The sequence below is a fragment of the Schistocerca piceifrons genome, chromosome 2 (assembly GCF_021461385.2).
Source record: "Schistocerca piceifrons isolate TAMUIC-IGC-003096 chromosome 2, iqSchPice1.1, whole genome shotgun sequence".
Lineage (NCBI taxonomy): Eukaryota > Metazoa > Arthropoda > Insecta > Orthoptera > Acrididae > Schistocerca > Schistocerca piceifrons.
The window spans coordinates 142,583,533-142,609,896 of NC_060139.1; the positions used below are offsets into that span (position 1 = coordinate 142,583,533).

Consider the following 26,364-nt stretch of genomic DNA (forward strand, 5'->3'; position numbering starts at 1 on the left):
CTTATATTTCAGTAGCAGACTTTTGATCCTTTTATGAGGAATGCAAAAGACCTTTCAAAAACTGGGAGGCTGAATTTCTGTTTGAGTAACACGGAAACTGTATGGGGGGTGGGAGTATCAAAGTAAGGTTTTGACTGAATTTTTCACTACGGTTCCACCGCACAAAGAGTGTTGTGCATCGATGAATTCTCTTCTAAAGAGTATTGCCACCCTCATACACGCACAAGCTAAGTGGGGTAGGTTCTGGTAAGTGTGAGAAAGTATCAGCTAGGGAAGGCTGTGTAGTACTTGCAATTCAGTTCTAAGGTTCAAATTGGGACGAAAAATCATTAGTTTTAAAATAAACTGTATTTCTGAGGGGCAAATTCTGAGGGACTTTATTTTCCGCAAGAAATGTATATTGTGTTGCTGATTGCAGTATTTGAATTCGCTTATTGCGAAGGACGTATTGCACTGCTGCAAGATCTTCGCAGCTCTTTTGACGACGTGATACGTGAAATGGCGTCCGAAGTTTCCAGGCAACACTTTGGCAACTATAATTGTATATTATTGTTATCAGATCATCCAGATTCCGCTCTTGATGCCATTCCTTCTGGGACCACGACTGTGCGCATTTCACTGGCCACCACCAACGGTTCAGTTGAGGGGCTCCTGGTGTCCGCCCTGGACGCGGACTGCCAGGGGGTCGTGATTCGCTGCGGCGATGCCGTCACGGCTGTGGACTCCTTTCTCAAGGCGTCCAAACTGGCCATCCGGAGGGGAAAACGCCGCTTACTGGTGTTGCCGAACAGGCGAACTTCCTCCACTAACGTATCTGAAATTTTCTATCTCCACGGTATTGGGAATATCCCCGACATCCTTGTTGCAACGCTTGTGGACGAAGCTGACAGGTAAGACACAACGTTTGCAATAGTATAGTCATTTCAGCCTCCAACTTTCAATATGCTCATGTTGTCCCAAATACGACAAGTATGTTGATTTGCATTCTGTGATTAACTGTTTGCCATTTATTTCCGTCTTAAGCTCAAAACAGTTTCCCCATAAGTTCGGGCTACTCTTTCATCTCGCATTTCCTTACCGTGTAGTCATATGTGTGCGTAAACACTTACACGAAACTGTTATGACAATATGTGCATTTTATGGCGTCTTTTAAGGAATCGACCTAGGATACTCATTTAGTCTTTTCGTAGCTTAGCTGCTGAGAAGTGCGGGTAAAAGCATAAAATTGCTCAAATTTGTAAAAGAGGTTTCACTTATTAGTAACAGACATACATAGCCCACGCAAAGAAACAGTTGAACAGAGATTAAATTTCAACTACCTCTTGGAGACACAATTTTCCAAAAATCGCATTACAGAAAGATAAGACCATAAGGAACCTCGCCATTTACGTTATTACTCTGCTATTCACAATTAAGTACCTGGCAGAGGGTTCAATGAACCACATTCAAGCTGTCTCTCTACCGTTCCACGCACGAACGGCGTGCGGGAAAAAAGAGCACTTAATTTTTTTTGTGCGAACCCTGATTTCTCTTATTTTATCGTGATGATCATTTATCCCTATATAGGTGGGGGCCAACAGAACGTTTTCGCAATCCCGTCGCAACGAAAACCGCCTTTGATTTAATGACAGCCATTCCAATTCACGTAAAATGTCTGTGGCACTATCTCCCCTATTTTGCGATAATATAAAACGATCCGCCCTTCTTGGAAGTTCTTCAATATCATCCGTCAGTCCCATCTAATACGGATCCCACACCACACAGGAATACTCCACAATTTGACAGAGAATTGCATTGCAAGCTTTCTCTTTAGTAGAACTATTCCTCCTTCTAAGGGTTCTGACTTTGAATCGCAGTCTTTGGTTTGCTCTACCCACAACATTATCTATGTGATCATTCCAATTTAGGTTATTTGTAATTGTAATCCCTAAGTATTTAGTTTAATTTACAGCCTTCAGACTAGTGTGACTTATTGCGTAATAGAAATTTTGCGGATTTCTTTTAGTACTCATGTAAATAACTTCACACTTTACTTTATTCAGGGTCAATTGCTAATTATCTAAGTCATTTTGCAATTAGATTTGGTCATCTCATGACTTAACAAGATGGTAATTCATCTGCAAATAATCTAAGACGGATACTCAGATTGTCTCCTATGTCGTTAATATAGATCAGGAACAATAGAGGGCCTACGACGCTTCCTTGGGGAACGCCGAATATTACTTCTGTTTCATTCCATGACTTTCTGTTTATTACTACAAACTGTGACCCCCCTGACAGGAAATCACGAATCCAGTCGCACAACTGAGGCGATGTTCCATAGGCACACAGTTTGGTTAGAAGACGCTTATGAGGAACGGTGTCGAAAGCCTTCTGAAAATCAAAAAATGTGGAGTCAATTTAACATCTCCTGTCGATAGCAACTCATTACCTCATGAGCATAAAGAGATAGTTCAGTTCCGCAAGAACGGTATTTTCTGAATCCGTGCTGACTATGTGTCAATAAATCGTTTCCGTCGAGGTACTTCATAATGTTCGCATGCAGTGTATCTTCCAAACCACTACCGCAAATCGACGTTGGTGATATGGGCCTGTAATTCAGCGGGCTATTCTTATTTCCCTTTGGGGATATTGGTGTGACTCGAGCAACTTTCCTGTCGTTAGGTACGGAACCTTCTGTGAGCGAGCGGTTTTATATAATTGCTAAATATGGAGTTATTGCAACTGCGTACTCTGAAGGGAACCTGACTGGTATACCATCTGCACCGGAAGCCTGACCTTTATTAAGTGGTTTAAGCTGCTTTGCGACACCGAGAATATCTGCTTCTATAGTTCTCATCTTCGCAGTTGTTCTTGATTGGAATTCGGGAACATTTACTTCGTCTTCTTTGGGTGAATGAGTTTCGGAAAACCATGTTTAATAACTCTGCTTTAGTGGCACTGTCATCTGTGACTTCACCGTTGTTATCGCGCAGTGAAGGTATTGATTGCGTCTTGCCACTGGTCTGCTTTATATATGACCAGAATCTCTTTGGGTTTTCTGCCAGATTACGAGATAGAGTTTCGTTGTCGAAATTATTAAAAGCATCTCGCATTGAAGCACGCACTATACTTCGAACTTCAGCAAAACTTTGCCAATCTTCGGGATTTTGCGTTTATTTTTTTAAATTTATTATACTTCTTTCGTTGCTTCTGCAACAGTGATCTCATCCGTTTTGTGTACCATGGGGGATCAGTACCATAACTTATTAATTTATGTATTATATATCTCTCAATTGCCGTCGATAGTATAACTTCGAAATCATTCCACATCTTTCCTACGCTTACGTGATCGGATCGCAAGGAGTGGGGACTGTCTCTTAAAAAAGCGTTAAGGGCATTTTTTCAGCTTTTTTTTAATAGATGTACTTCGGGTTTCTTTTTGATGGTTGTGGGTGTTATGGTATTCAGCATAGCCGCAACTTCCTCGTGGTTGCTATTCCCTGTATTCGTCATGGTACTCCCTATTCGTCTAGGATTATTTGTTGCTAAGAGGTAAAGTATGCTTTCGCAACCATTTACGCTTCGAATAGCCACCTGAAGCAATTCCTCAAAATAATTTTATGACAAGGCCTTCAGTACAATTTCGGATGACGTTATATGCTTGCCGCCGGCTTTAAACGTATAATTTTCCAACATATCGAGGGTAGATTGTAGTCGCCGCCGACTATAAATGTATTAGTGGGGTACCTATTTGGAATAAGACTCAAGTTTTCTTTGAACTGTTCAGCAACTATATCTTCTTAGTCTGGTGGTCGGTAAAACGATCAAATTAATAGTTTAGTCAGATTGTCAAGTATAACCTCCACCCATTGCGCAGGAACTATGTACTTCAATTTCACAATAAGGCAAACTACTTCTGACAGCCATAAATACTCCACCACCAAATGTATTTAATGTATCCTTTCTTAACACCGTTAGATCGTTTGAAAATATTTCAGCTGAACTTATATCCTACTTTAGCCAGCTTTCTGTACCTATAACTATTTGAGCTTCGGTGATTTCTATTAGTGCTTGGAGTTCCGTTTCCGTTCCAACACATCTACGAATACTTACAACCACAATAGTGATTGTTTCTACACCTACCTTACTGTGTTCTACCTGCCCCTTTTAGACGGACGCCATTCCTGTGGTTTCCTGAGACCGTATAACCTAAAAAAAACACCCAGTCCCCTCTACAGAGCCCCCGCCACCCGTGTAGCCGCTTCCTGTGTGTAGTGGCCTCCTGACCTATTAAGCGGAACTCAGAAACCCATCACCCTATGGCACAAGTCAAGAAATCTGCAGCACACATGGTCACGGAACCACCTGAGCCTATGAATCAGACCTTCCACTCAGCTCTGCACCAAAGGACCACAGACGGTGCTTTCGACGATGCTACAGATTGTGAGCTCCACCTTAATCTCGGAAGCGAGATTGGCAGTCTTTACCGCTAGCTGCCCGAAACCAGAGAGAATTTCATCCGATCCAAAGTGACACACATCATTGGTACCGACATGGGCCATCACCATCTCTTGGCTGCACCCTGTACTCTACATGCCATCCGGAAGCACCCTTTCCACATCTGGAATGACTCCCTCCCAGTATGCACACGGAGTCCACACTGTCTTCCTTCCCCTCCTTGGCAGCCATGTTCCTAAGGGCCCCATCCAGCCTAGCGCTGGAGCTCTGAACTACCGGCAAACCCGCCCTCTGTGAATGCCCAGACCTTATGGACCAAGAAGCTTCCTCTGGTTCAGGGTGGACGACAGCATCAGGCTCAGAGACATCGTCAGCCAAAAGATTCAGGGAGATCCCACAATGGAATCCATAGAAAGTCATTCGCTGCTTGCCAGACTTTGGAATGATCTCCCACTCGACCGCAGGTGAGGGGTGAACCTCAGTGCAGGCAGTTCCTGGGGCGGCCACAGCAGTGGATCGATCGGGGCACATGTGGCGTACTCGACGCCCATCGCATCCCCACGTCCGACCCCACACAGTGATTCCCTTGTCAGCAGCCTCAACCTGTGTGACGGAAGCCAACACTGCCTGGAGCGGTGCACGAAGGGTCACCAACACAGCTCCCATCTGTACACAGCAATCACAGTGCCTAACCATTTCTGAACTCGCTCCTGTTTGAAACTCGCAAAGATATCTGATAAACAGTGTACTCACCTTGTCAGCAGCAGGAACTCACGGTGCTCTGTTACTGACAGTCCAACCGACACTGAGCTGATCTGCCGGCCGGGGTGGCCAAGCGGTTCTAGGCGCTACAGTCAGGACCCACGTGATCAGTACGGTCGCAGGTTCGAAGCCTGCCTCTGGCATGGTTGTGTGTGATGTCCTTAGGTAAGTTAGGTTTAAGTAGTTCTAAGTTCTAGGAGGCTAATGACCTCAGCAGTTAAGTCCCATAGTGCTCAGAGCCATTTGAACCATTTTTTTGAACTGAGCTGATCCAAGCAAAAACAAACGAAAGCCTATACGTTACGAGGGTCGAGACAACGGTCGATAGCAACGGCAGTACTGTACACTACACTGTTTTTAAAATGAAAGTTTGCTCATAGTAAGCACTCAAACACGCAAGAAATCGAGGGTCGAGACAACGGTCGATAGCAACGGCAGTACTGTACACTACACTGTTTTTAAAATGAAAGTTTGCTCATAGTAAGCACTCAAACACGCAAGAAATTACAAAAATATCCTAGTAACTGCAAAGATAACTGAGAAGAAGACAATATATGATGTCGTGTCCGCTATTAACTCCTATTTATAAGATATTGATTCAAGCAGGAACCTAGAAACAACGAATATTAAGCTGAAAATACAGGGAATAAAACATACAAATCCTAAATTGCAGTCTTCATTTGGCCGAGACAAAATATTAAGAGTTTTACAGTCAAAGGGGAAGATCGATATGCCAGGAGATTGGGAATTAGATGTGTATTTAGGACCCAGATAATTATCGAATGCCATTATTGATTCTTTCTTCGTTTACTTAAAACTCAATTTCAAATCTGTACTTACGAACAAAATGTATATTAGCGACAGTGTCCAGCTGCAGTGCCTGGCAAAAAAGATAAATCATGCAAAAGGGGAGAATGGAACGAAATTAAATTTATGGGGTTTAGAGGGTATCTGATGTCACTGGAGTACTTACAAAACCAAAGAAAATTTACAGGAACTTGGTAGTATGATCCCCCTTATCAGTATGGGTATGTAACCCAAATGGATTGGACGTATGCACTTATTCTGTTTGGATGTCTGTCATAAAGCCATTGTATCTTCTCCTGAAGCAAACTTGCTGACTTCTGTTGTAACTGGTCGTTGGGATCCGGGATTCTGGCACTGGAAAGTAGCAGACATCCGAGCTGGTCCAACACATGATCTATCTGCACAGGTATATTGCTTGCCAGGGCAGTACCTCAACATCATGCAGACAGTTCATAGAGAGACGTTTCATGTCTAGGCGAACATTATTCTCTCGCAAAAGAGTACCACAAAATGGTCGCATGTGAGGTAACGCTTGGGGCCTCAAGATGACTCTACATTTCCTTGCGTCAGAGTGTCATCAAACTCTGCCAATCGTGATTTGAAAATATACCTGGTGGCTCCCCACTGCATAACGCTAGGAATAACACCGCTGTGCCTCTCGAAAACGTTAGAGCGAAAGGACCTCTACATAGCCCACCAACACACTTACCGATGTCATCTGGACTAGCGCAAAACTGCGATTCACAACTGAACACAATGCGACCCCATCTATCAGCTGTTCATGCTATCTTTTTATGGCACCACTAAAAGGACAGCTAACATGTGTCAGTAATTTCTTAGTCCGGATGGTGCTATTCCCCGATCAGTAGTGCAGGATGACAAAGATTGTTGCAAGGCGTCCGTTTCTAGTTCTCGGACGGCAAGCACACATGTGAAGATTTTGCGACGTGCTTGATGCACGATATGGCATTCCTCCGCTCTGCTGGTCAGATGTGGTAGACCTGAATCGTGACGATGTCTATGCCCATGCTCACGTCCCCACGAAGCCCAATAAGGGGCCATTGCCACATGCAAATGCGCCACTAATCTGAGTATTACCCTGTTCGACCAGGAGGCCAAATCAAACTACAAAATGAAGCCAATTTCAAATTCTGCCACGTTCAGAATTTTTCACACGAATACGCGGGTCCTCCATGTTCTTCATAGTGATCACTAAACATCTGACGCTGTTCAGAGCCCTAATATGGAGAGTCTGCCAGAAAAATGTATACACACTTTAAGGAACGAAAAGTATTACATATGTCAGGTTACCTCCCATTAGGAACGTGGGTGCACTCAGCGACTGTGATCTGATTTATAAATTATCATCATCATCATCATCATCATCAGTTATCTGCCATATTAGCGGGTCCTTTGCCTCTCCATTTTCTGCGATCCATTGCTTCCTTCTTAAGGCTGTTGTATGTTGTACCGTCCATCATGTCATCCAGTATCTGGAATCTCTTCCTTCCTCGCTTCCTTTTCCCTTCTACATAACCTTCTAAAACTGTTTTTATCAGTCCGTCATTCTTTCTTAATATATGCCCAATCCAATCTCTTTTTCTTCTCTTTATTACATCTAGTAACTGCCTTTTCTCTCCCACTCTTCTCAGTACTTCTTCATTTTTTACTCTGTCCATCCAACTTATTCTTTCCATCTTCCGCCATGTCTAGATCTCAAAAGCCTCCAGCCTTTCTCTGTCTTTTTTCCTCATAGTCCATGTTTGAGCGCCATATAGAAGAACACTCGATACAAGACATTTTATGAGTCTCTTTCTGAGTTCTCTGTCCAGACCGCTGCAGAAGTTTCTCCTTTTCTTATAAAACGCCTCTTTTTCCATTGCTGTTATAGAGTGCAGTAAATCAATCATCTTTGTTTTTCTTTTTTGCAAATCCATATTTCGGCTAGTGTCTATCCATTTTCAATGCATTATTATATGGGCTGAAGGGATTTGCTCTGATAAGGGTGAGGGGGAGGAGAGGGGAGGAAGGGAAGAACTCAAATTCTGTTCATCAAAGGGAGCGGGTGTAGTGAATGAAACAGAATTCCTTAAGAAGTAAAATACAAAACTACGAATAAATTGTTTATTAATCACCGAACCTGCCAATACGTACATATATTGTCTCCTTTTACTGGTACAGAAAGGTGTCTACAATGAAGTGACGTCGAAAGAACGTACTGATGTAACGGCTTTACAACAGGTAGATTCAGCTTTGTAATAAGTACCTTCCACGCTCATTATGTTTGAATGAGATCTGTACAATTATGTTGAAGTGTTACAGATAGCGTCCGGTTCACGGTGAATATTTTCTATGTTTACATCTGTAGCTGCATTTGATATTATTTTGTAACACGAGAAAAATCACATCGAAAGGGCGGTACGATGCTACTAAAGGCTAGAGAACGCAGAGACATCCGACATTCTCAGACGCAGAGAGAAATGAGCCGAACGCCTAAGGAAATTTAAGACCCTCATGACAAATGTCCTTGGGAAGAATTGTTTATCGTCAAATATTGTACATTTCACCTTTGTTCAAACAGATACCTGAGTAGTGGGCTGGTATGCTGATTTAATATTTAAAGGTCATAATACACAACCTGTTATAGTGGCTGTGACCCACATTATCATGTTGTTGCCAACTCCATTTCACACCGCGGCATTGTTTTTCCCCCAACAGCGGTAGGAAAGAGAAAACCTTATCAGTGGCAAATGAAAACCCATGGTTTCAAGATAATGGAGACGGCACTTTCCTGAAGTTGGTCATTTACGATTTGATCATGGCGAACTATACTGATAGTGCCCACTTTGTTCACGTTCCACATGGCTGGCCGAACTACTCAAGTCACCTTGGTGACTTTATCGCGATCTCACTAACACAAACATCTGTTACGCAATTGCATGATTAGAAGTCGTTGTGATTCATTCTCTGTTGAAAAGAACGTAAACAGTAACTTTTTGAGAGAACGTTTTATTAGAATAAAGGGCAGCAGATGTTTAATTTTGCTATTGCAATTAGAGTATTACGCCTTTGGCAAACGTAAATAATTGGCGCCGTCTTATAGTACACATACAGGATGATTGCGTGATGACGTCACGAATTTTCAGGGGTGATTGAGAAAGGTAAATTGGTTCAAATGGCGCTGAACACTATGGGACTTAACTGCTGTGGTCATCAGTCCCTTAGAACTTAGAACTACTTAAACCTAACTAACCTAAGGACATCATACATCCGTGCCCGAGGCAGGATTCGAACCTGCGACCGTAGTGGTCGCGCGGTTCCAGACAGTAGCGCCTAGAACCGCTCGGCCTCCTCGGCCGTCTAACATTGGAGGATAAGTAACTTTCAGAGATGGTGGAATGGAGTAAAACTAGGAAAAGGTGTCTGGTAAACATAGGTTCTTAAACTACATACCTTAAGAGCTACCAGAAAATATTCATCTTCGGTATTGTGAAACACATCAATTCTACTGCTCGTAGCTCTTATGGAATTCGTTTTAGAGCCTATATAGACTGGATTTTTTTCTTGTTTTGGTCCACACAACCTCCTCCAACAATATGAAAACCAAGTAGCTTTCTGAAGGAGAGACGTGTTTCACATTTTCGAAGATGAAGAAGTTCTCATGGCTGTTAAGGTCCGCATTTTAAAACCCAAGTTCATTAGCTGTTTTTTTCTTGTTTTCGTCAATGCGACCATGTCTGAAAGTTGCGTACACTACAAACTTAGCAACAACCGTACCAGAATATGTAACCGACACAGGTTAATAGCGATTTTCGCTAATAACTTTCGACTGGATCGTTTCAGGGCCAGGGTCTGTTATGTCAAATCAGTACATTTACCCTTCTCCACCATCCCTGAATGTTTATTACATAATCACATAATCATCCACCATAATTAATGATAAGTTTATTGTCTCTCTCTGTGACTAGTGAAATAAGTACGCACTTTGTTTATGTCAATGGACGGCTGCTAATTTTACATAACTTATTTAAGTTATGGTTGAGTGGATGACGTATGCTAGAGTAAACGACTCCCACAAAGACTACAGATAATAAGACGGTCTTGAAACCGTCGAAACCATAGTCAAGATTAATTAAACCTGTACTTTGGAACTGGTTGGCTGTTATTTCTAAAGCACTGAAGCTCTTGTATGCACACTTGCTGAGGAGCAGCCATGTTCAATATCTCAAAAGAAATATAGTTATAACTAATGGTAGGTCAACAGAGATACATTGAAAGTCAATAGTTCACTTCACGCAAAGTCATTTTTGGAATAAAAATTAAGAAAAGAAAAAGAAAAAAGTCGTTCCATGATGAAACAAACAGTTTACAACCTGAACTGCTGAATTCTGTTAACTTCTAACTGGAGAGAGCGCACGGAAATGCAGTTAAAACATTTGTTTTTTGCAGAGGCGTAACGGCGTTTTGCGACGACGGCGGCAGCTCGCAATGTTGCAGACAAAGTTACTACGGCAACTCCATTTGTCGCATTTACACGACGAATTATGCTTGCGAAGCCTATTCTCAGTTACGCTGCAAAGTCAACCGCACTGGCGCTGAACAGGCGACTGCCTGAATAGACGTAATTGTTGGTGATAATCTACAGGTCTAGCACGTACACGTCTAGCTCTCGTTTCAGTACGTTATACACCCACTGTTCGTGACAATTTCCGCCCGCTATGTTACTGTTCACCACGTTTGCATATAACTACCCCAGTCGCAAATTCGCAGTCAGTAAAACCGCTGACAAGTGCGAGAGCTACCGCACAATCAGCTTAACAGCTCATGCATCCAGGTTGCTTACTAGAATAACAAACAGAAGAATGGAAAAGAAAATGTGATAAATGATGATCAGTTTGGCTTTAGAAAAGGTAAAGGCAGCAGAGAGGAATTTCTGACGCTGTGGTTGAAAATGGGAGCAAGACTAAAGAAAAATCAAGACACGTTCATAGGATTCGCCGACCTGGAAAAAGCGTTTGATAATGTCAAATGGTGCATGACATTCGAAATTAGGAGTAAATTTGGGGGAAAGCTATAGGGAGTGAAGGGTAATATACAATATGTACAAGAGCCAATAGCGAATAATAAGAGTGGACGACCACGAACGAAAAGGTCTGATTAAAAAGGGTGTAAGACGGGGATGTAGTCTTTCCCTCCTGCTCTTCGATGCATACATTAAAGAAGCAATGATGGAAATAAAAGAAAGGTTCAAAAGTGGAATTACAATTGAAGGTGAAGAAATATTAATGGTAAGATTCGCTGATAACATTGCTATTCTCAGTGAAAGTGATCAACAGCTACGAGACCTGCTGAATGGAGTGAAGAGTGTAATGAGTACACATTGACTGAGAGAATCTCGACGAAAGACGAAAGTAATGAGAAGTAGATGAAATGAGAACAAATGGTTCAAATGTCTCTGAGCACTATGGGATTTATCATCTGGGGCCATCAGTCCCCTAGACTTAGAACTACTTAAACCTAACTAACCTAAGGACATCACATACATCCATGCCCGAGGCAGGATTCGAACCTGCGACCCCGGCAGGCGAAATGAGAACAGCGAGAAACTTAACAACAGGTTAGTTGGAAACGAAGTAGATGAATTTACGGAATTCTGCAACCTAGGCAGCTAAATAACCAATGATGGACGGAGCAAGGAAGACATCAAAAGCAGAAGAGTACTGACAAAGAGGGCATTCGTGGCCAAGAGAAGTTCTACTAGTATCAAAAATAGGCCTTAACTTGAGGAAGAAATGTCTGATAATGTACGTTTGGAGCAAAGCGTTGTACGGTAGTAAAACATAGCCTGTTGGAAAACCTTAACAGAAGATAATCTAAGCATTTGCGGTGTGGTGCTATAGGCGAATGTTGAAAATTGTGTGGACGGTGAATTATAGAGTGAAGAGGTTCTGCACAGAGTCGGAGAAGAAATACTGACAAGGAGAAGGGACAGGATGATAGGATGTTTGTTAAGACTTCAGGAAATGACCTCCAAGGTATCCGTAGAGGGTAAAAACTGTAAAGGAAGACAGAGATTGGAAAACACCTAGCAAATGATTGAGGACGTAAGTTGCAAGTACTACTATAATATGAAGAGGTTGACACAGAAGAGGAATAAGTGGCAGCCGCGTCAGACCTATCAGAATACTCATGACCCAAAAAAAGAAAGTTCTCTCGCCTGACGGGCAGTAGTAATTATGTTCACCGCGACAGTTACGGCTTCAAACACTCGATTGTTCATTAATAAGACACACACAATACACAGTTTTATGGAACCGCGGCTCCCGCAAAGAAGTTAGATGTAAAAACAGTTTCGCTCGTATGGTAGCACCAACTACAATGCCTATTCGCGTAGGCATATCATTACCGGTTGAGAAATAATCCACTTAGTAATACTCAAACCGTAAGATCTTCCTGTTCATAATGGTCACTTCAACTTTCATTACGCACTGCGACGGTAATCCGAATCGTAAGTTGATGAGTTCCACGAGTCACTGTTTCGGCAAGCTTTTGCATATCACATAAACACCGCACGTCCCGTCATACTACCGCAAACACACACACACATACACACGCACATACACACACAATAACTAACATTCCCTCATCGTATAACACTGTTCAATAGTGCTTTCGCTATCGCCCTCTGTGCTTTCATCTCTACGATTTACATAGGAGTTCTTTACATAACAGTTAATATTATACACTACTCGCCATTAAAATTGTACACCAATAAGTAATGCAGGTACTAAAAGTACCTATTAAGCCATTAGAGAAAAATAAACGAATTTTAGTTACGTTTTAACAATATTGCCAACTACTGCTTGCTACAGCATCAAAGGTATATAAACTAAGAAAGCGAGAGAAGTTACAGAAAAAATTGCCTATTACTAACGGCTACATCTTCACAAGCTGAAATACCGATAAATTAATATTTAGAGTGAATAATCCTATCAATTAAGTTCAGCGAACCACCTTCCACTTCGGACACTTAGACAGTAACTTAGAGATAAAATATGTTTTTCGGTTGGCCTCCGACTCACATAATTCTGATAGTACAGGCATACTTTACCATTTCAAATCGACGTCGATCGCCAGCTTCGAGCTGGTGACCCTGAACTTCACAGGAGAAGAGACGTGGCGACACGAGGTGGTGGTGGCGCGGTGGCGGCCGGGAAGTGGATTTGAGCCGCCGTCAGCAGACCTCTTCGCCGACAGGACTGCAGACCTGCAGGGCCGACAGATGGTTTTCGCAACAATCAATTACCCTCCGTACGTCGTACTCAAGACAGGTTCCCTCCCCGCGGATGGCACCGAAACTCGCATCCTAATTGAGTTCACCAAAAAGGTAACTTGCTAGCCACTAGACGTGGCGCTAAGCTTACTTAGCTATGAAAGTTAACAATTTATCTATTAATTTACTAACAGCGGAAGTTATCATAATTAAGAGCAAAAAGTACACCCTTTCAAAGTGTATCATAACAGAAGCAAGAACGTTCCAGAAGACACGGGTCCGCAAACGAGCCGTTTGTGAGATAGTTTTGAATGTGAGGCTAAAAGCTGCCGCTGCCTTCACTATGAAATAAGGTCCTAGTTTTCATGAATGTATTACAAGTCTAAGATTTCAGACTGAGTCTCTATGAATTTAGGGTCAAATTTCACCTGTTGCTTACTTTAACAAGAAATCAATTATTACAACAGCAGGTTACAAGTTATAGTGACGTCCTTAAAGCCATGCACCTAGGAAAAGAGGTAGGAGCAATGTTTCTTGCCTTAACAGAATTTTACTAATCGAAGTACGATTAAAAGTGATTTCATAAAAATTTGTCACTTGATTCAGGATTTATTGGCAGGAAACACACAGTATGCATAATGATCGCACACCCTCAGTCATAGAGAAGGACGATGGCTGATTTTGGTTCTTTGGAAGGGTACTGGAGAAAGCAGGGTGCCTGCAGAAGAGAGTACTTAGAAATTACCTGTGAATTTAATGCTATTTTAACGCCTGAGCAGCAAGAGTGCCAGTAGTCCACCGGAAGCATCAGCAGCAATAGTAGTAGCCACTTACATTCACAATATTGCCAAAAAGTCATTTTAAATAGCAGCAGAAGGCAGCCAGTAAGGATCTGCCAAATATGTTAGTGACATTGCTGCTATTAAAATGGTTTATAATTTTTGGCATTGATTTATATCCCTGCTATAAATGTGTATTTCAGCAACGTTGCTTCCAATAGCAGCAGCGCAACGTTATGGCATGGAGCATTGACAGTGTAGCAAAATTTGTAACGAGTTGCAGTGCCTGCAGTTTACTTCCACGTCAGCACCCAGTGGCATGGGCAGATAGTTGAAAATTTTAAGTTATATTCCCTTGTCTGTGATAATGCGACATTATTATGGGCACGTTGTTGGAAAAATTTATATGCTTTCTGTATGGCAGTCTACGTGTCGTGAGCAGTAACGGCCACTCAAAGTGGTATCGGCCGAAAAAACTTTATAAGCGAGTTAACACAATACGAGTGCGACATTATAGGACATTTTCCACCGCACGTGCGTGTGTGTGTGTGTGTGTGTGTGTGTGTGTGTGTGTGTGTGTTAGAGCTGGACGGCATAGGGGAGAGAGATTAAGGTTGTGTCTGTAACAAATTACTTGATTCGAGGCGCCTTGTAGATATGTATTCCCACCACATTTCTTACGTATTTATCCATAGCAAAATTGTGTAAGTATTACTAACCTTCAACCAAAGATAATGCATAGCAAATACCACGCCTCGATCTCTCTTGCGAAGCCTTCCCGACAGTACTCAGTTGTCAAGGATTATCACACAACTCTCGGTGTTACCTTTGAGGCCAAACCAGACAAATTCCTGACGAAGAACTGGTCACACAAGCTTAATATATTACGTTCTGCTTTGATACTTCACAAGGACTGTGACTTGAACATACTACTGAAAGTTAAGACCATAGAGATCGCCATTACAAGCAAGATGAATTATTTGGCGCAAATTCTTCCAATCTCCGACCATCTAGCCAAGAGTATACAACGAACGTTATGTTGGTTTCTTTTTAAAGGGCACATTTTCAAAGTTCAGTTCGATACTTTAACCTTACTTTCGTCCAAAGGTGGCCTTAACCCTATTACGGTACACAAAAGGTGTGTCACCCTGCTCCTAAATCGCATCAGGAAGGAGTTTCGTACCCGGAGGACCAGTATCATCGCAAACCTCATTCAGCGGTGAAAGCCTCATAGCCTTGACCCACCCGTTAATATCACCTGCATTCCACTTTCTTACAGGTATGTGCGACTGTACTACATGGAAATGAGCTACATTCGATACAACATCGCCGATAACGGAAGCCTGACGAACAGGAAACTTTATGACCTTCTCATGACAACAAACCACAGAAATCGTCTCGAGGAAAAACATCTACATACACATTGGAGTATAGTATGGCGGAATGTGCACAGCGACATATTACCCTCACGCCTCATAGGCGACTGGTATCTAACAGTCAACGATAAAGTAGCAACGAATGAAAAGCTACATAAGATAGGCCTTCATCCACGGCAAACTGTGACGCATGCAGAAGAGTCGATACGCTTATTCATAGGCTCACGTTCGGACATGCAGAAGAAATTACATCTCTTCGTCAACGATTGTCGGTGATAAACCGTACGACGCCCAGTGATGTAGACCTTTTAAAGATCATTCAGCCACGAAAACTAAGATATACCGAGCAAAAAACAACGCTGCAACGTGGATCATGGACCACACAGCATCGTTAATTATGAAGAATAAGCATGCTAGTTTCCTAGATTATTATTCTAACATCGAAATTCAGCACCTTAAAGTGAGTCAACATTGGGACTTCAGGAGGATATTTGGAAATATGCTGAAAATCATAATTAACGGTTAAATACATCAAATCCAATATTTCGGATAGCAGAGATTGCCAGTGATCTGTATGTATGAAACCTAGTTGCTTCCTGGGACTTTAGTTCTTATCGGAATTTTAAGATAATATCCAGACGCTTACCAATGCAGAAGGCATTTTTTCTTTCCCATTTTTGTTTTAACATTTTCCTTCTCACACAGAGCAGCGAAGCAACTTTCCTTCAACAATGAAGTGATAGTCCTTTGTGCACCATTAAATTTTCTGTTGACTACTTGAAAAAAAAAACTCAATAAGACGGGTCCCGGTCTGATAGGAGAGTTTCTCTGCCCGGGCACTGGGTTTTTGTGATGTCATCATCATCCGTGACAGTTGCTAGACTGGACTTAGTAAAAAAATTGGACTGTGTAAAAATTGTAACTTAGCATGGGAGGTGATGACGGGGAAGTTGAGAGCCCCAGGAACCAATCATCATCACCATCATTTGCACATAAGTTGATAATCCACAGTGCGCAGATGCTAGTTTTGTCTGGCAGCAAACTTAGGCGAAATTTGTGCGAATGACAAATAAGGAAAACAGACATAAATTACTATTCTAATCACGAAGGCTTTCCCAGCGTATTAATTGATAATATTCTCCTGGGGTGTGCAGCCGGATCATAACGTCATCTTGACACAATATTTCAGCGGTCTACCTGGCCGCCATCCTCAGGTGATAGTGCTGGTACACGATCTCTGCCGCTGAAATATTGTGTCAAGATGACGTTATGATCCGGCTGCACACCCGAGAAGAATATTATCATAAATTACTATTCGTTATCTGTGAATGACAAATATTATTGGAAACGTTATTTACTTATATGAATAAAAACATTTATTCATTACCTGCGAATAAAAGGTGTTAAGAATAACAGATAAGTCTGAAATCCAACTGAATATATTGCTCAGATTCTTTGTCATATCTTAAGCGAGCGTATTTTTCGCTTCTTTTAATTAGATTCCCAAACAACTTTCAGTAATTTTAACCCTAGTCATGTTTACATAACCTGTAAACAGTCCGCCGGCTTAGCTGGGAGGTAACGTGCTTGCCTCCCATGCACTGTGTGCGGGTTCGATTCCCGGCCAGGTTGTAGATTTTCTCCGCTCGGGGTCTGGGCGTGGTGTTGTCCTCATCATCATTTCATCCTCATCACCGGCCGCAGGTCGCCCAATGAGGTGCCGAAGGCCGCAGGTCGCCCAATGAGGTGCCGAATGAAATAAGACTTGCACTTGGCGGCCGAACCCGACTAGTACATCCCGGTCAACAGTGCCATACGATCACTTCATTTCTACCTGTAAACTGAATCGTTCCACATCATTTGCTTAAAAGAATCTTTCAGATCATGTGTGTAACATGTAATAAACCATTAGCAGAACATTGGATCACAAAGTACAAAAAGAGACGATCATGAAATTATATTGAGTAATAATAATTCCTATGTTATCCTGTGGAAGCGAAAGCTGGTTAAGCACAGCTTTTACACAGAGTACACAAAAAAACGTGCCCCCCTTCTAACAGCCGTGTACTGCAAGTCTCTAGAGGAACGGAAGGTTCATAATGATAGGAAAAGAGCACAGGTAGTTCCAGTTTTCAGGAAGGTTCGTCGAGCAGATGCGAAAAACTATAGGCCTATATCTCTGACATCGATCTCTTGTAGAGTTTTAGAACATGTTTCTAGCTCGCGTATCATGTCATTTCTGGAAACCCAGAATCGACTCTATAGGATTCAAGATGGATTCCGGAAACAGCGAACGTGTGAGACACAGCTCTCTTTATTTGTTCATGAGACCCAGAAAATATTAGGTACAGGCTCCCAGGTAGATGCCATTTTCGTTGACTTCCGGAAGGCGATCGATACAGTTCCGCAATGTCGCCTGATAAACAATGTAAGAGCCTACGGAATATCAGACCAGCTGTGTGGCTGGATTGAAGAGTTTTAAGCAACCAGAACACAGCGTGTTGTTCTCAGTGGAGAGACGTCTAGAGACGTTAAAGTAACCTCTGGCATGCCACAGGGGAGTGTTATGGGACCATTGCTTTTCACAATATATATAAACGACCTAGTAGATAGAGTCGGAAGTTCCATGCGGCTTTTCGCGGATGGTGCTGTAGTATTCAGAGAAGTTGGTAGCATTAGAAAATTCCAGCGAAATGCAGGAAGATCTGCAGCGGATAGGCACTTGTTGCGAATACATAGAAAGAAGGATCCTTTATTGTATGATTATATGACAGCGGAACAAACACTGGTAGCTGTTACTTCTGTAAAATATCTGGGACTATGCGTACGGAACGATTTGAAGTGGAATGATCATATAAAATTAATTGTTAGTAAGGCGGGTGCTAGGTTGAGATTCATAGGGAGAGTCCTTAGAAAATGTAGTCCATCAACAAAGGAGGTGGCTTACAAAACACTCGTTCGACCTATACTTGAGCATTGCTCATCAGTGTGGGATCGGCACCAGGTCGGGTTGACAGAGGAGATAGAGAGGATCCAAAGAAGAGCGGCGCGTTTCGTCACAGGGTTATTTGGTAACTGTGATAGCGCTACGGAGATGTTTAGCAAGCTCAAGTGGCAGACTCTGCAAGATAGGCTCTCTGCATCGCGGTGTAGCTTCTAGTACAGGTTTCGAGGGGTGCGTTTCTGGATGAGGTATCGAATATATTGCTTGCCCCTACTTATAGCTCCCGAGGAGATCAAGAATGTAAAATTAGAGAGATTCGAGCGCGCACGGAGGCTTTCCGGCTGTCGTTCCTGGGAACCATACGCGAGTGGAACAGGAAAGGGAGGCAATGACAGTGGCACTTAGGGTGCGCTCCGCCATACACCGTTGTGTGGCTTGCGGAGTATAAATGTAGATGTAGATGTAATTGATAAGCTTAATGAGCTGGCGTGTATAACTGGTTTCTTTGTAATAATTTCTAAATGAAATCAAATATTTTATGATTATAGTCCTGATTGCTTATGGGCATCCTCATAATGAGAGATAACTCTGTGGTACATTACATATATGCGTACCGAGTTACCAGAAAACTGTAAATATCGGAGCCGGCCGGTGTGGCCCTGCGGTTCTAGGCGCTTCAGTTTGGAACCGCGCGACCGCTACGGTCGCAGGTTCGAATCCTGCCTCGGGCATGGATGTGTGTGATGTCCTTAGGTTAGTTAGCTTTAAGGAGTTCTAAGTTCTAGGGGACTGATGACCTCAGATGTTGAGTCCCATAGTGCTCAGAGCCATTTGAACCTTTTTTTTTTTTTTTTTTTTTTTTTGTAATTATCGGAACTGTGAATCACTGTAGCCGCATAAGCTTCCAACAGTCTCTTGTGGTCCATCGGCAGAAGAATGCGACGTGGCGCGTGGTGGACTGCGAGGAGGACAAGTGGGGCGCGATCTGGCCGAACGGCTCCGGGAACGGCCTGCTGGGCGCCGTGGCGATGGACGAGGCGGACGCGGGGTACGCGGCGGTGTACCACTGGTACCCCGAGTACCACTTCGTGGAGTACACGCGGCCCTACGTACGCGCCGGCCTCACGTGCATGGCGCCGCGCCCGCTGCTGCAGCCCGGCTGGCAGGTGCCCGTGCTGCCCTTCTCGCCCCTCCTCTGGGCGGCCGTCTGGGCCTCCGTCATACTCGCCACCGTCGCCCTCTACTCAGCCAGGATGGTCTCCAGCTGGCTGCTTGGTGAGCTCCAGTTCCTCTTCGATTTTCCGATAAACTAGATTTTTTTTTCGGTAGCTAATATAATCCTCTTGGGAGATTCAGCTCCTGTATTAATATTTAAGATAATTCTCGCTTATTGCTCCGTATCAGTTGCGCATATTTATTAAATTAGGGGGCAGTCTTGCACTGATATTTTTGCAAACCTATATCTTTTCCAATTTTTGTTCAATCTCATTGAAATTTAGCACGCTTATGTATAGAGATCTAATATGCTTTTTTTTTTAAAAATTCAGAATTTTTTATTGCAGTGAGATAATTTTGAATTTTTTATTACATCTTTATTTTAAGGTACACTTTTTCATAATTTAGAGGCAAATTTTCCAAATTTTTTAATGGTAAAATAATCTACAATAACAGATGTATAATTAAGTGCAGTAACTTTTTCGTAAATTAATGCTATTATTTTCTGTGATATTTTGGACTAGAACATTTTTTACAATCAAACTTTTCAATATATTATCAACCACAAAACTGTGTATAATGTCTCGATTAAAATTTTGTTCCACATAAATACAGCTTCAAAGTAAAAGAATAGGTGTGCCAAATTTCATTGCAGTCCTTCCAGTAGTTTCTGGTATATGAGTTATTGTAAGTAGAAAACCTTAAGTTGCAGAAAAATCATTTTAAAGTTTGGATAAAATGTAAAAAAAAAAATCTATCGTACCTTAGCTAAAACTGCCCATATCCATAATCTATTTCTTCCTCATCATCCTCTATAGCTCTTTAAGCTTCTCTGTTCCTTTGCATAGCAATTTTTTGTATGTTCTGGACTGAAGTTTCCGCCTTCGAGATTCTTTGCTTATCGATGATCTGCTGTATCTGCTCAGTGAAGACTCCAGGTGTAAAGCCCAACTTGCTCAGGATGTTAAGTCTTGCCACATTCCCATCATTAAACACTGCTGCAGCTTCCAAAGCAAAAATCTTCACAATCAAATTGGAACCAAACACAGTCTTTGGACATCTTTTCGAAACAAGAGCACTGAAACTTTCATTTGGGTTCTGTGTTTTCCCACTCAGACATTTTTCTAGCAGTTCTGGTGAAGCCAGTGCTCTAAAAGTTGGTTTAATGGCCATTGAAACCCCATAAGGAAAGTTATTTTTATGGGTATAACCTTCCCCACATTCCTTACTTTTCAAAAGTTTGCACCATTCATTAGAACAGAGGCCATGTTGAGGTGTAGTGTCTGTCGAAAAGTAATGAAACCAAATGGCCCATACTTCTTTCCTCATACTGTCCAAGCTTGTGAGGTTACTTCTAATTGTAGCACCATAATAGACTTGTAGGCTGTCAGTTCTCTTCTTTGTTAGTCTGTTTTTACCTCCCAGTGGCTTTCCATCCTCTGGTAGCTTGCCTTTATTGTCTGCAACAAGTCTGGTGTGTCGTCCACGCATCCTCTTCTGAATATGGCCTAAGCACTCCTGTTTCTCAATAGTGTAATCTTTTCCATAGGGCTGACTTTCAACTACATTCTTGAAAGCACTAGAGTCTCTATCTCCTAAATACTGTACGTATCTCACTCCATACTTTGGCAGAGATCTATGGGAAATGAATTTCATACCTGCAGCTTCCATCCCGTCACTGGAGCCTGCATAATTTCTACTACAAACAGCTTTATGGGCTTCTTGCCATTCTGTTTCTTTACCTGCATCAATATATTTTTGTGCAAGGAACATGCAGAACAATATTTAGACATCACCTATAAGTCTAATACTTTTCCAGTCTCGACACTAATGATTCTTAAAACTCCATGCAGTGAGGTATGCCCCCTCTTCATCCAAGAACCGTCACAGGAAACTGCTGTATCGTTGCTATTAGTTGCTTCACAATTATCTTGAATTGCCCCCAGGACTGCCATTTTCATGCTCTCTTCACTTACTTCTGCAACTGCATTGAGGAGAGCAGTATTCATTGCAGAAAATTTTAGGGGAGGACCGGGCAATGTTCATAATACCACGTAAAAGGTTTCCACCATCTCTTCCAATCACTATACATCTTAGTCCATAAGCAAATCTCATATTGGCTTCATAGATTCTATTACTGACCTTTGATGTCTTGAATGGTCTGTCAGCATCACAGTTTGTGCAAACCAAACCCTCTCTCTTTCCATCATCAACCAAATCCACATTTCCTCCACAAACAGAGCACTTGCAGGCTTTTCTAAGTGCTTCTGCCACCATTTCCAGATCCACAATTCTGAAAACTGTGTTTCTTTCATGATTTGTTTCTTCTGACACAATCTCTATCCTAGGTTTTATTTTAGATGCACTTGGACACAAGCTAATGCTTGCATCTGCAGGCCCGACCCAACCTCAATGTCAGCTTTTCGCTTTATATTGGAAATATGGGACTTACTATATTTTCTAAATACTTCCCCAGGCCTAGGCATTGCAAAAAGGGATCGACAGATTCAACTTCGCACAAAGAATGGCACAATAAATCGAACGTCACTCGAATTCCACTGAACAGCACAAAACTTGTTTACAACACTCCACAGCCTTCCATACGACAATGATTGAACCGGAAAAAGGCTCCACAGCCTTCTTTACAACACTGCTGTTATGTATACAAAAAATCACAGCCTTGTAAATCTATATTTTCTAAGTTCACAGGCCAAATTCTGCAATAAAATTTTTCCTCCATTTGGTACATTGAAAAGCGGGCTTGGCGAATTACAGTGCTTAGGGTTTTAATTTTTTTATGCCATTTGTAGTTCGAATTTCAAGGAAAAAATTTGGGATAATAATCTCAATTATATTTACTATCAAATTAGCAAATAAAAATAATTTGTAAATTTCTGCCACTGTCTCCCCTTATTAAATGTTTCGATCACTCGCGATCACCTTCAGATCTAAAACAAAGTAAAACTAAATGAGAACAATCTAATATTTAGACAGAAGTAGAAGTGAAGAGAATTTTACATAAATGTAGAAATTACCTGAGTTCTTGAGTCTGAAGCCAGCCTTGCCTTCTCAGAACCAGGTATCAGATTACTATGCTTTGCAGCTGCGGCGAATATAATAAATCTGTAATATTACGATCATTTTGTCTTTCACTATTTACCCATCCATTGTTTAGGAGTACACCTTTTCTACTTGAACGAAAAACATTTAGACTAATTACTTCCAGAATTTGTAATTTTACTATCTGATGCCGTTTAGTGTTCTACACTATTAGTTTTCCAAAGAGAATTTTTACTAATTATACATTATATAATTTTAACATGGCCACTGTTGTTGAGCTCATGACATTCCCATCACCCGCTCCCTCATTTACTCACTCCATTTCCCCTTCCTCTCCTCCCACCTCCCCCTCTCCCTAACTCCAACATATACCTATTCAAAACACTGACCGCACCTACAAAGAACAGTGCTCTGATGTATGGTTCTAAGCAGACAAGACGGGTTGCTGAAGCAAATGTCTAGCTAAAGTCTACATTTATGTACAGTTATTCTATTTCATACTTATCCGTAAAATATTTGATGGTACATATTTAATTTTACTTTGTTTTAGATCTGAATATGACCATGAGTGACCGCAACATGTGATATAAGTAAAAATGTGCAACTGAGATCGAACAAAAAATGAGAGTTGTTTTAAATATTGTTTCTTTCTATTGAGACACATGCTTAAAGATACTCATAAGTATATTCACGGATCTAGAACCATGCAGTGCAGAGATTAATGTGGTTAATTGTGTGCCTGTTGTGTAATTTACCTTTTGAATTCTCTATTGTCGATTATTTGAAAATACCTCTTTGTGATCATTGTGTGTCTTAATGCTGGTGACATTCTCATATGATACTGGCTAATCTGAGCATCTCGTGTTGTATTCAAGATGTTGCTTGTTTCCATTCACTGTCCACATCAATGCACAATCTTCGACACTTCCCCTTCAACACTACAACATCATCATACTTGCATATTTAAATAAGTGGAAATGAACTTAAAACAAATATATTTGGGAAACAAAAGATAAAAACAGGATTTTTTTACATAAACTGAAAAACAGGACCAACAAATTGTTTCGAAAGACTAAAAAAAAAAAAAAAAAACGCTCAGAGATACGTATAGCCTGGAGCACTTAAGTAAACACTACTGGTTCATTAGTTTGTTGAGCTTCACGGCAACAAATAAGAATTGCTGAAAGCCATCGTGACGTTATATCAGAAACGTCAGTGCCAAACGCGAAAATACAGCTAGAATATACATCAGATGAGACTTCTATGTGTGAGCCGAATTCTAACATAATGGCGTAATCAAAATTTCACAATTCAGTATGTTTTCAGCTGAAGTCATTTTTGAACTTGACGTATCAAAAATTACAAATATGTTTCCTTATGGGTCACTGACGGTGTTTACAGTGACTAAACCAAAACGCTAATGGTATACTAAATAAGAATTTTTATTAAATGCACGAACGTATTTTAAATACCTGTAATAAAAATTCAACTGTATGTGTCAGAGCAATAGACACCGCACTGGTTCAGTTCAGCTTCAACAAACAAGCAAATACAAGCGACATGGAATAACAGCAACGCCCTCCCTGATAGCTACCGATTGCCAAATCTCTCAAACTACAGGGCTATTACAAATGATTGAAGCTCTTTCATAAATTCACTGTAGCTACATTCATTGACATATGGTCACGACACACTACAGATACGTAGAAAAACTCATAAAGTTTTGTTCGGCTGAAGCCACACTTCAGGTTTCTGCCGCCAGAGCGCTCGTGAGCGCAATGAGACAAAATGGCGACAGCGGCCGAGAAAGCGTATGTCGAGCTAGAAATGCACTCACATTTGTCAGTCATAACAGTGCAACGACACTTCAGGACGAAGTTCAACGAAGATCCGCCAATTGCTAACTCCATTCGGCGATGGTACGCGCAGTTTAAGGCTTCTGGATACGTCTGTAAGGGGAAATCAACGGGTCGGCCTGCAGTGAGCGAAGAAACGGTTGAACGCCTGCGGGCAAGTTTCACGCGTAGCCCGCGGAAGTCGACGAATAAAGCAAGCAGGGAGCTAAACGTACCACAGCCGACGGTTTGGAAAATCTTACGGAAAAGGCTAAAGCAGAAGCCTTATCGTTTACAATTGCTACAAGCCCTGACACCCGATGACAAAGTAAAACGCTTTGAATTTTCGGCGCGGTTGCAACAGCTCATGGAAGAGGATGCGTTCAGTGCGAAACTTGTTTTCAATGATGAAGTAACATTTTTTCTTAATGGTGAAGTGAACAGACACAATTTGCGAATCTGGGCGGTAGAGAATCCTCACGCATTCGTGCAAATTCGCAATTCATCAACGTGTTTTGTGCAATCTCACGGTTTAAAGTTTACGGCCCCTTTTTCTTCTGCGAAATAAACGTTACAGGACACGTGTGTCTGGACATGCTGGAAAATTGGCTCATGCCACAACTGGAGACCGACAGCGCCGACTTCATCTTTCAACAGGATGGTGGTCCACCGCACTTCCATCATGATGTTCGGCATTTCTTAAACAGGAGATTGGAAAACCGATGGATCGGTCGTGGTGGAGATCATGATCAGCAAATCATGTCATGGCCTCCACGCTCTCCCGACTTAACCCCATGCGATTTCTTTCTGTGGGGTTATGTGAAAGATTCAGTGTTTAAACCTCTTCCACCAAGAAACGTGCCAGAACTGCGAGCCCGCATCAACGATGCTTTCGAACTCATTGATGGGGACATACTGCGCCGAGTGTGGAAGGAACTTGAGTATCGGCTTGATGTCTGCCAAATCATTAAAGGGGCACATATCGAACATTTGTGAATGCCTAAAAAAACTTTTTGAGTTTTTATATGTGTGTGCAAAGCATTGTGAAAGTATCTCAAATAATACAGTTGTTGTAGAGCTGTGAAATCGCTTCAATCATTTGTAATAACCCTGTACTTGAAATGCCTCTATATACGCTAGTGATAGGAACAACCGAATGAAAACAGTCGACTCATTTGGTTGTAATAATACGTATTGCTTGAAGTAGTCATTCATTCTTTTGAGAGATACTAGTCTGTGAAAACAACCGAGTGAAAGGAATCGATTCAGTCGGCTGGACTACTCATTCACCGTTTCGAGTGAAAGAAGTCTGTGGGAGCAAGCGAAAGAAAAATATCGTTTAGTTGGTCGGACTACTCATTCATTCTTGTGGATGAAACTAGTAGTGGAAGAGCAACCGAATTAAAACAATCTTTTCAGTCGTTGTAGAATTATTATTCATTTACTTTTTACGAATGAAAACAGTCAGTGGGAGCAGTCGAATGTAAAGGGATTCGACACCGCTGTAGCTTTGGGTATTGACTGTGAAAAGAATAAGTAGTTTCTTTGTCTGTTGAACCACGTATTCATTCTTTTAGCTGAAACTGCTCTTCGTTGTTTCAGCTGACCGAGATATTCACTCCTTCTTCTGAGTGAAACGGGCCTGCAATACTTTAATTAGCGGAACTAAAGCAGTGAAACATTGTACTGTCGGGGGATGGTCCTACCTAAGAGTGTGTTTAGGGTATGCCAAAGGTAACATACGCAGTAAACAATTTCAGTCAATTATGAACTGATTGGAGTAGTTTTTCTTTTCATAATTTTAAACTGATTCATATGCGGTTCAGGATTAAATTGCTCCAAGTGCTACTAACACGTAAGTAATTAACCTGAC

The 26,364-nt window shown here is 41.7% G+C and overlaps 1 protein-coding gene across 1 annotated transcript in view; it reads left to right on the plus strand.

Moving 5' to 3' along the window:
- The first annotated feature begins 498 nt into the window (after nt 1–498).
- Nucleotides 499–26,364, plus strand: part of LOC124775200 (glutamate receptor 1-like) — a 91,745-nt gene continuing 65,879 nt past the window's right edge. The window contains exons 1-3 of the mRNA XM_047250039.1: nt 499–890; nt 13,105–13,396; nt 19,314–19,656. Of these exons, the coding sequence (XP_047105995.1) occupies nt 499–890; nt 13,105–13,396; nt 19,314–19,656 (1,027 nt within the window). The remainder of the gene's footprint in view (nt 891–13,104; nt 13,397–19,313; nt 19,657–26,364) is intronic.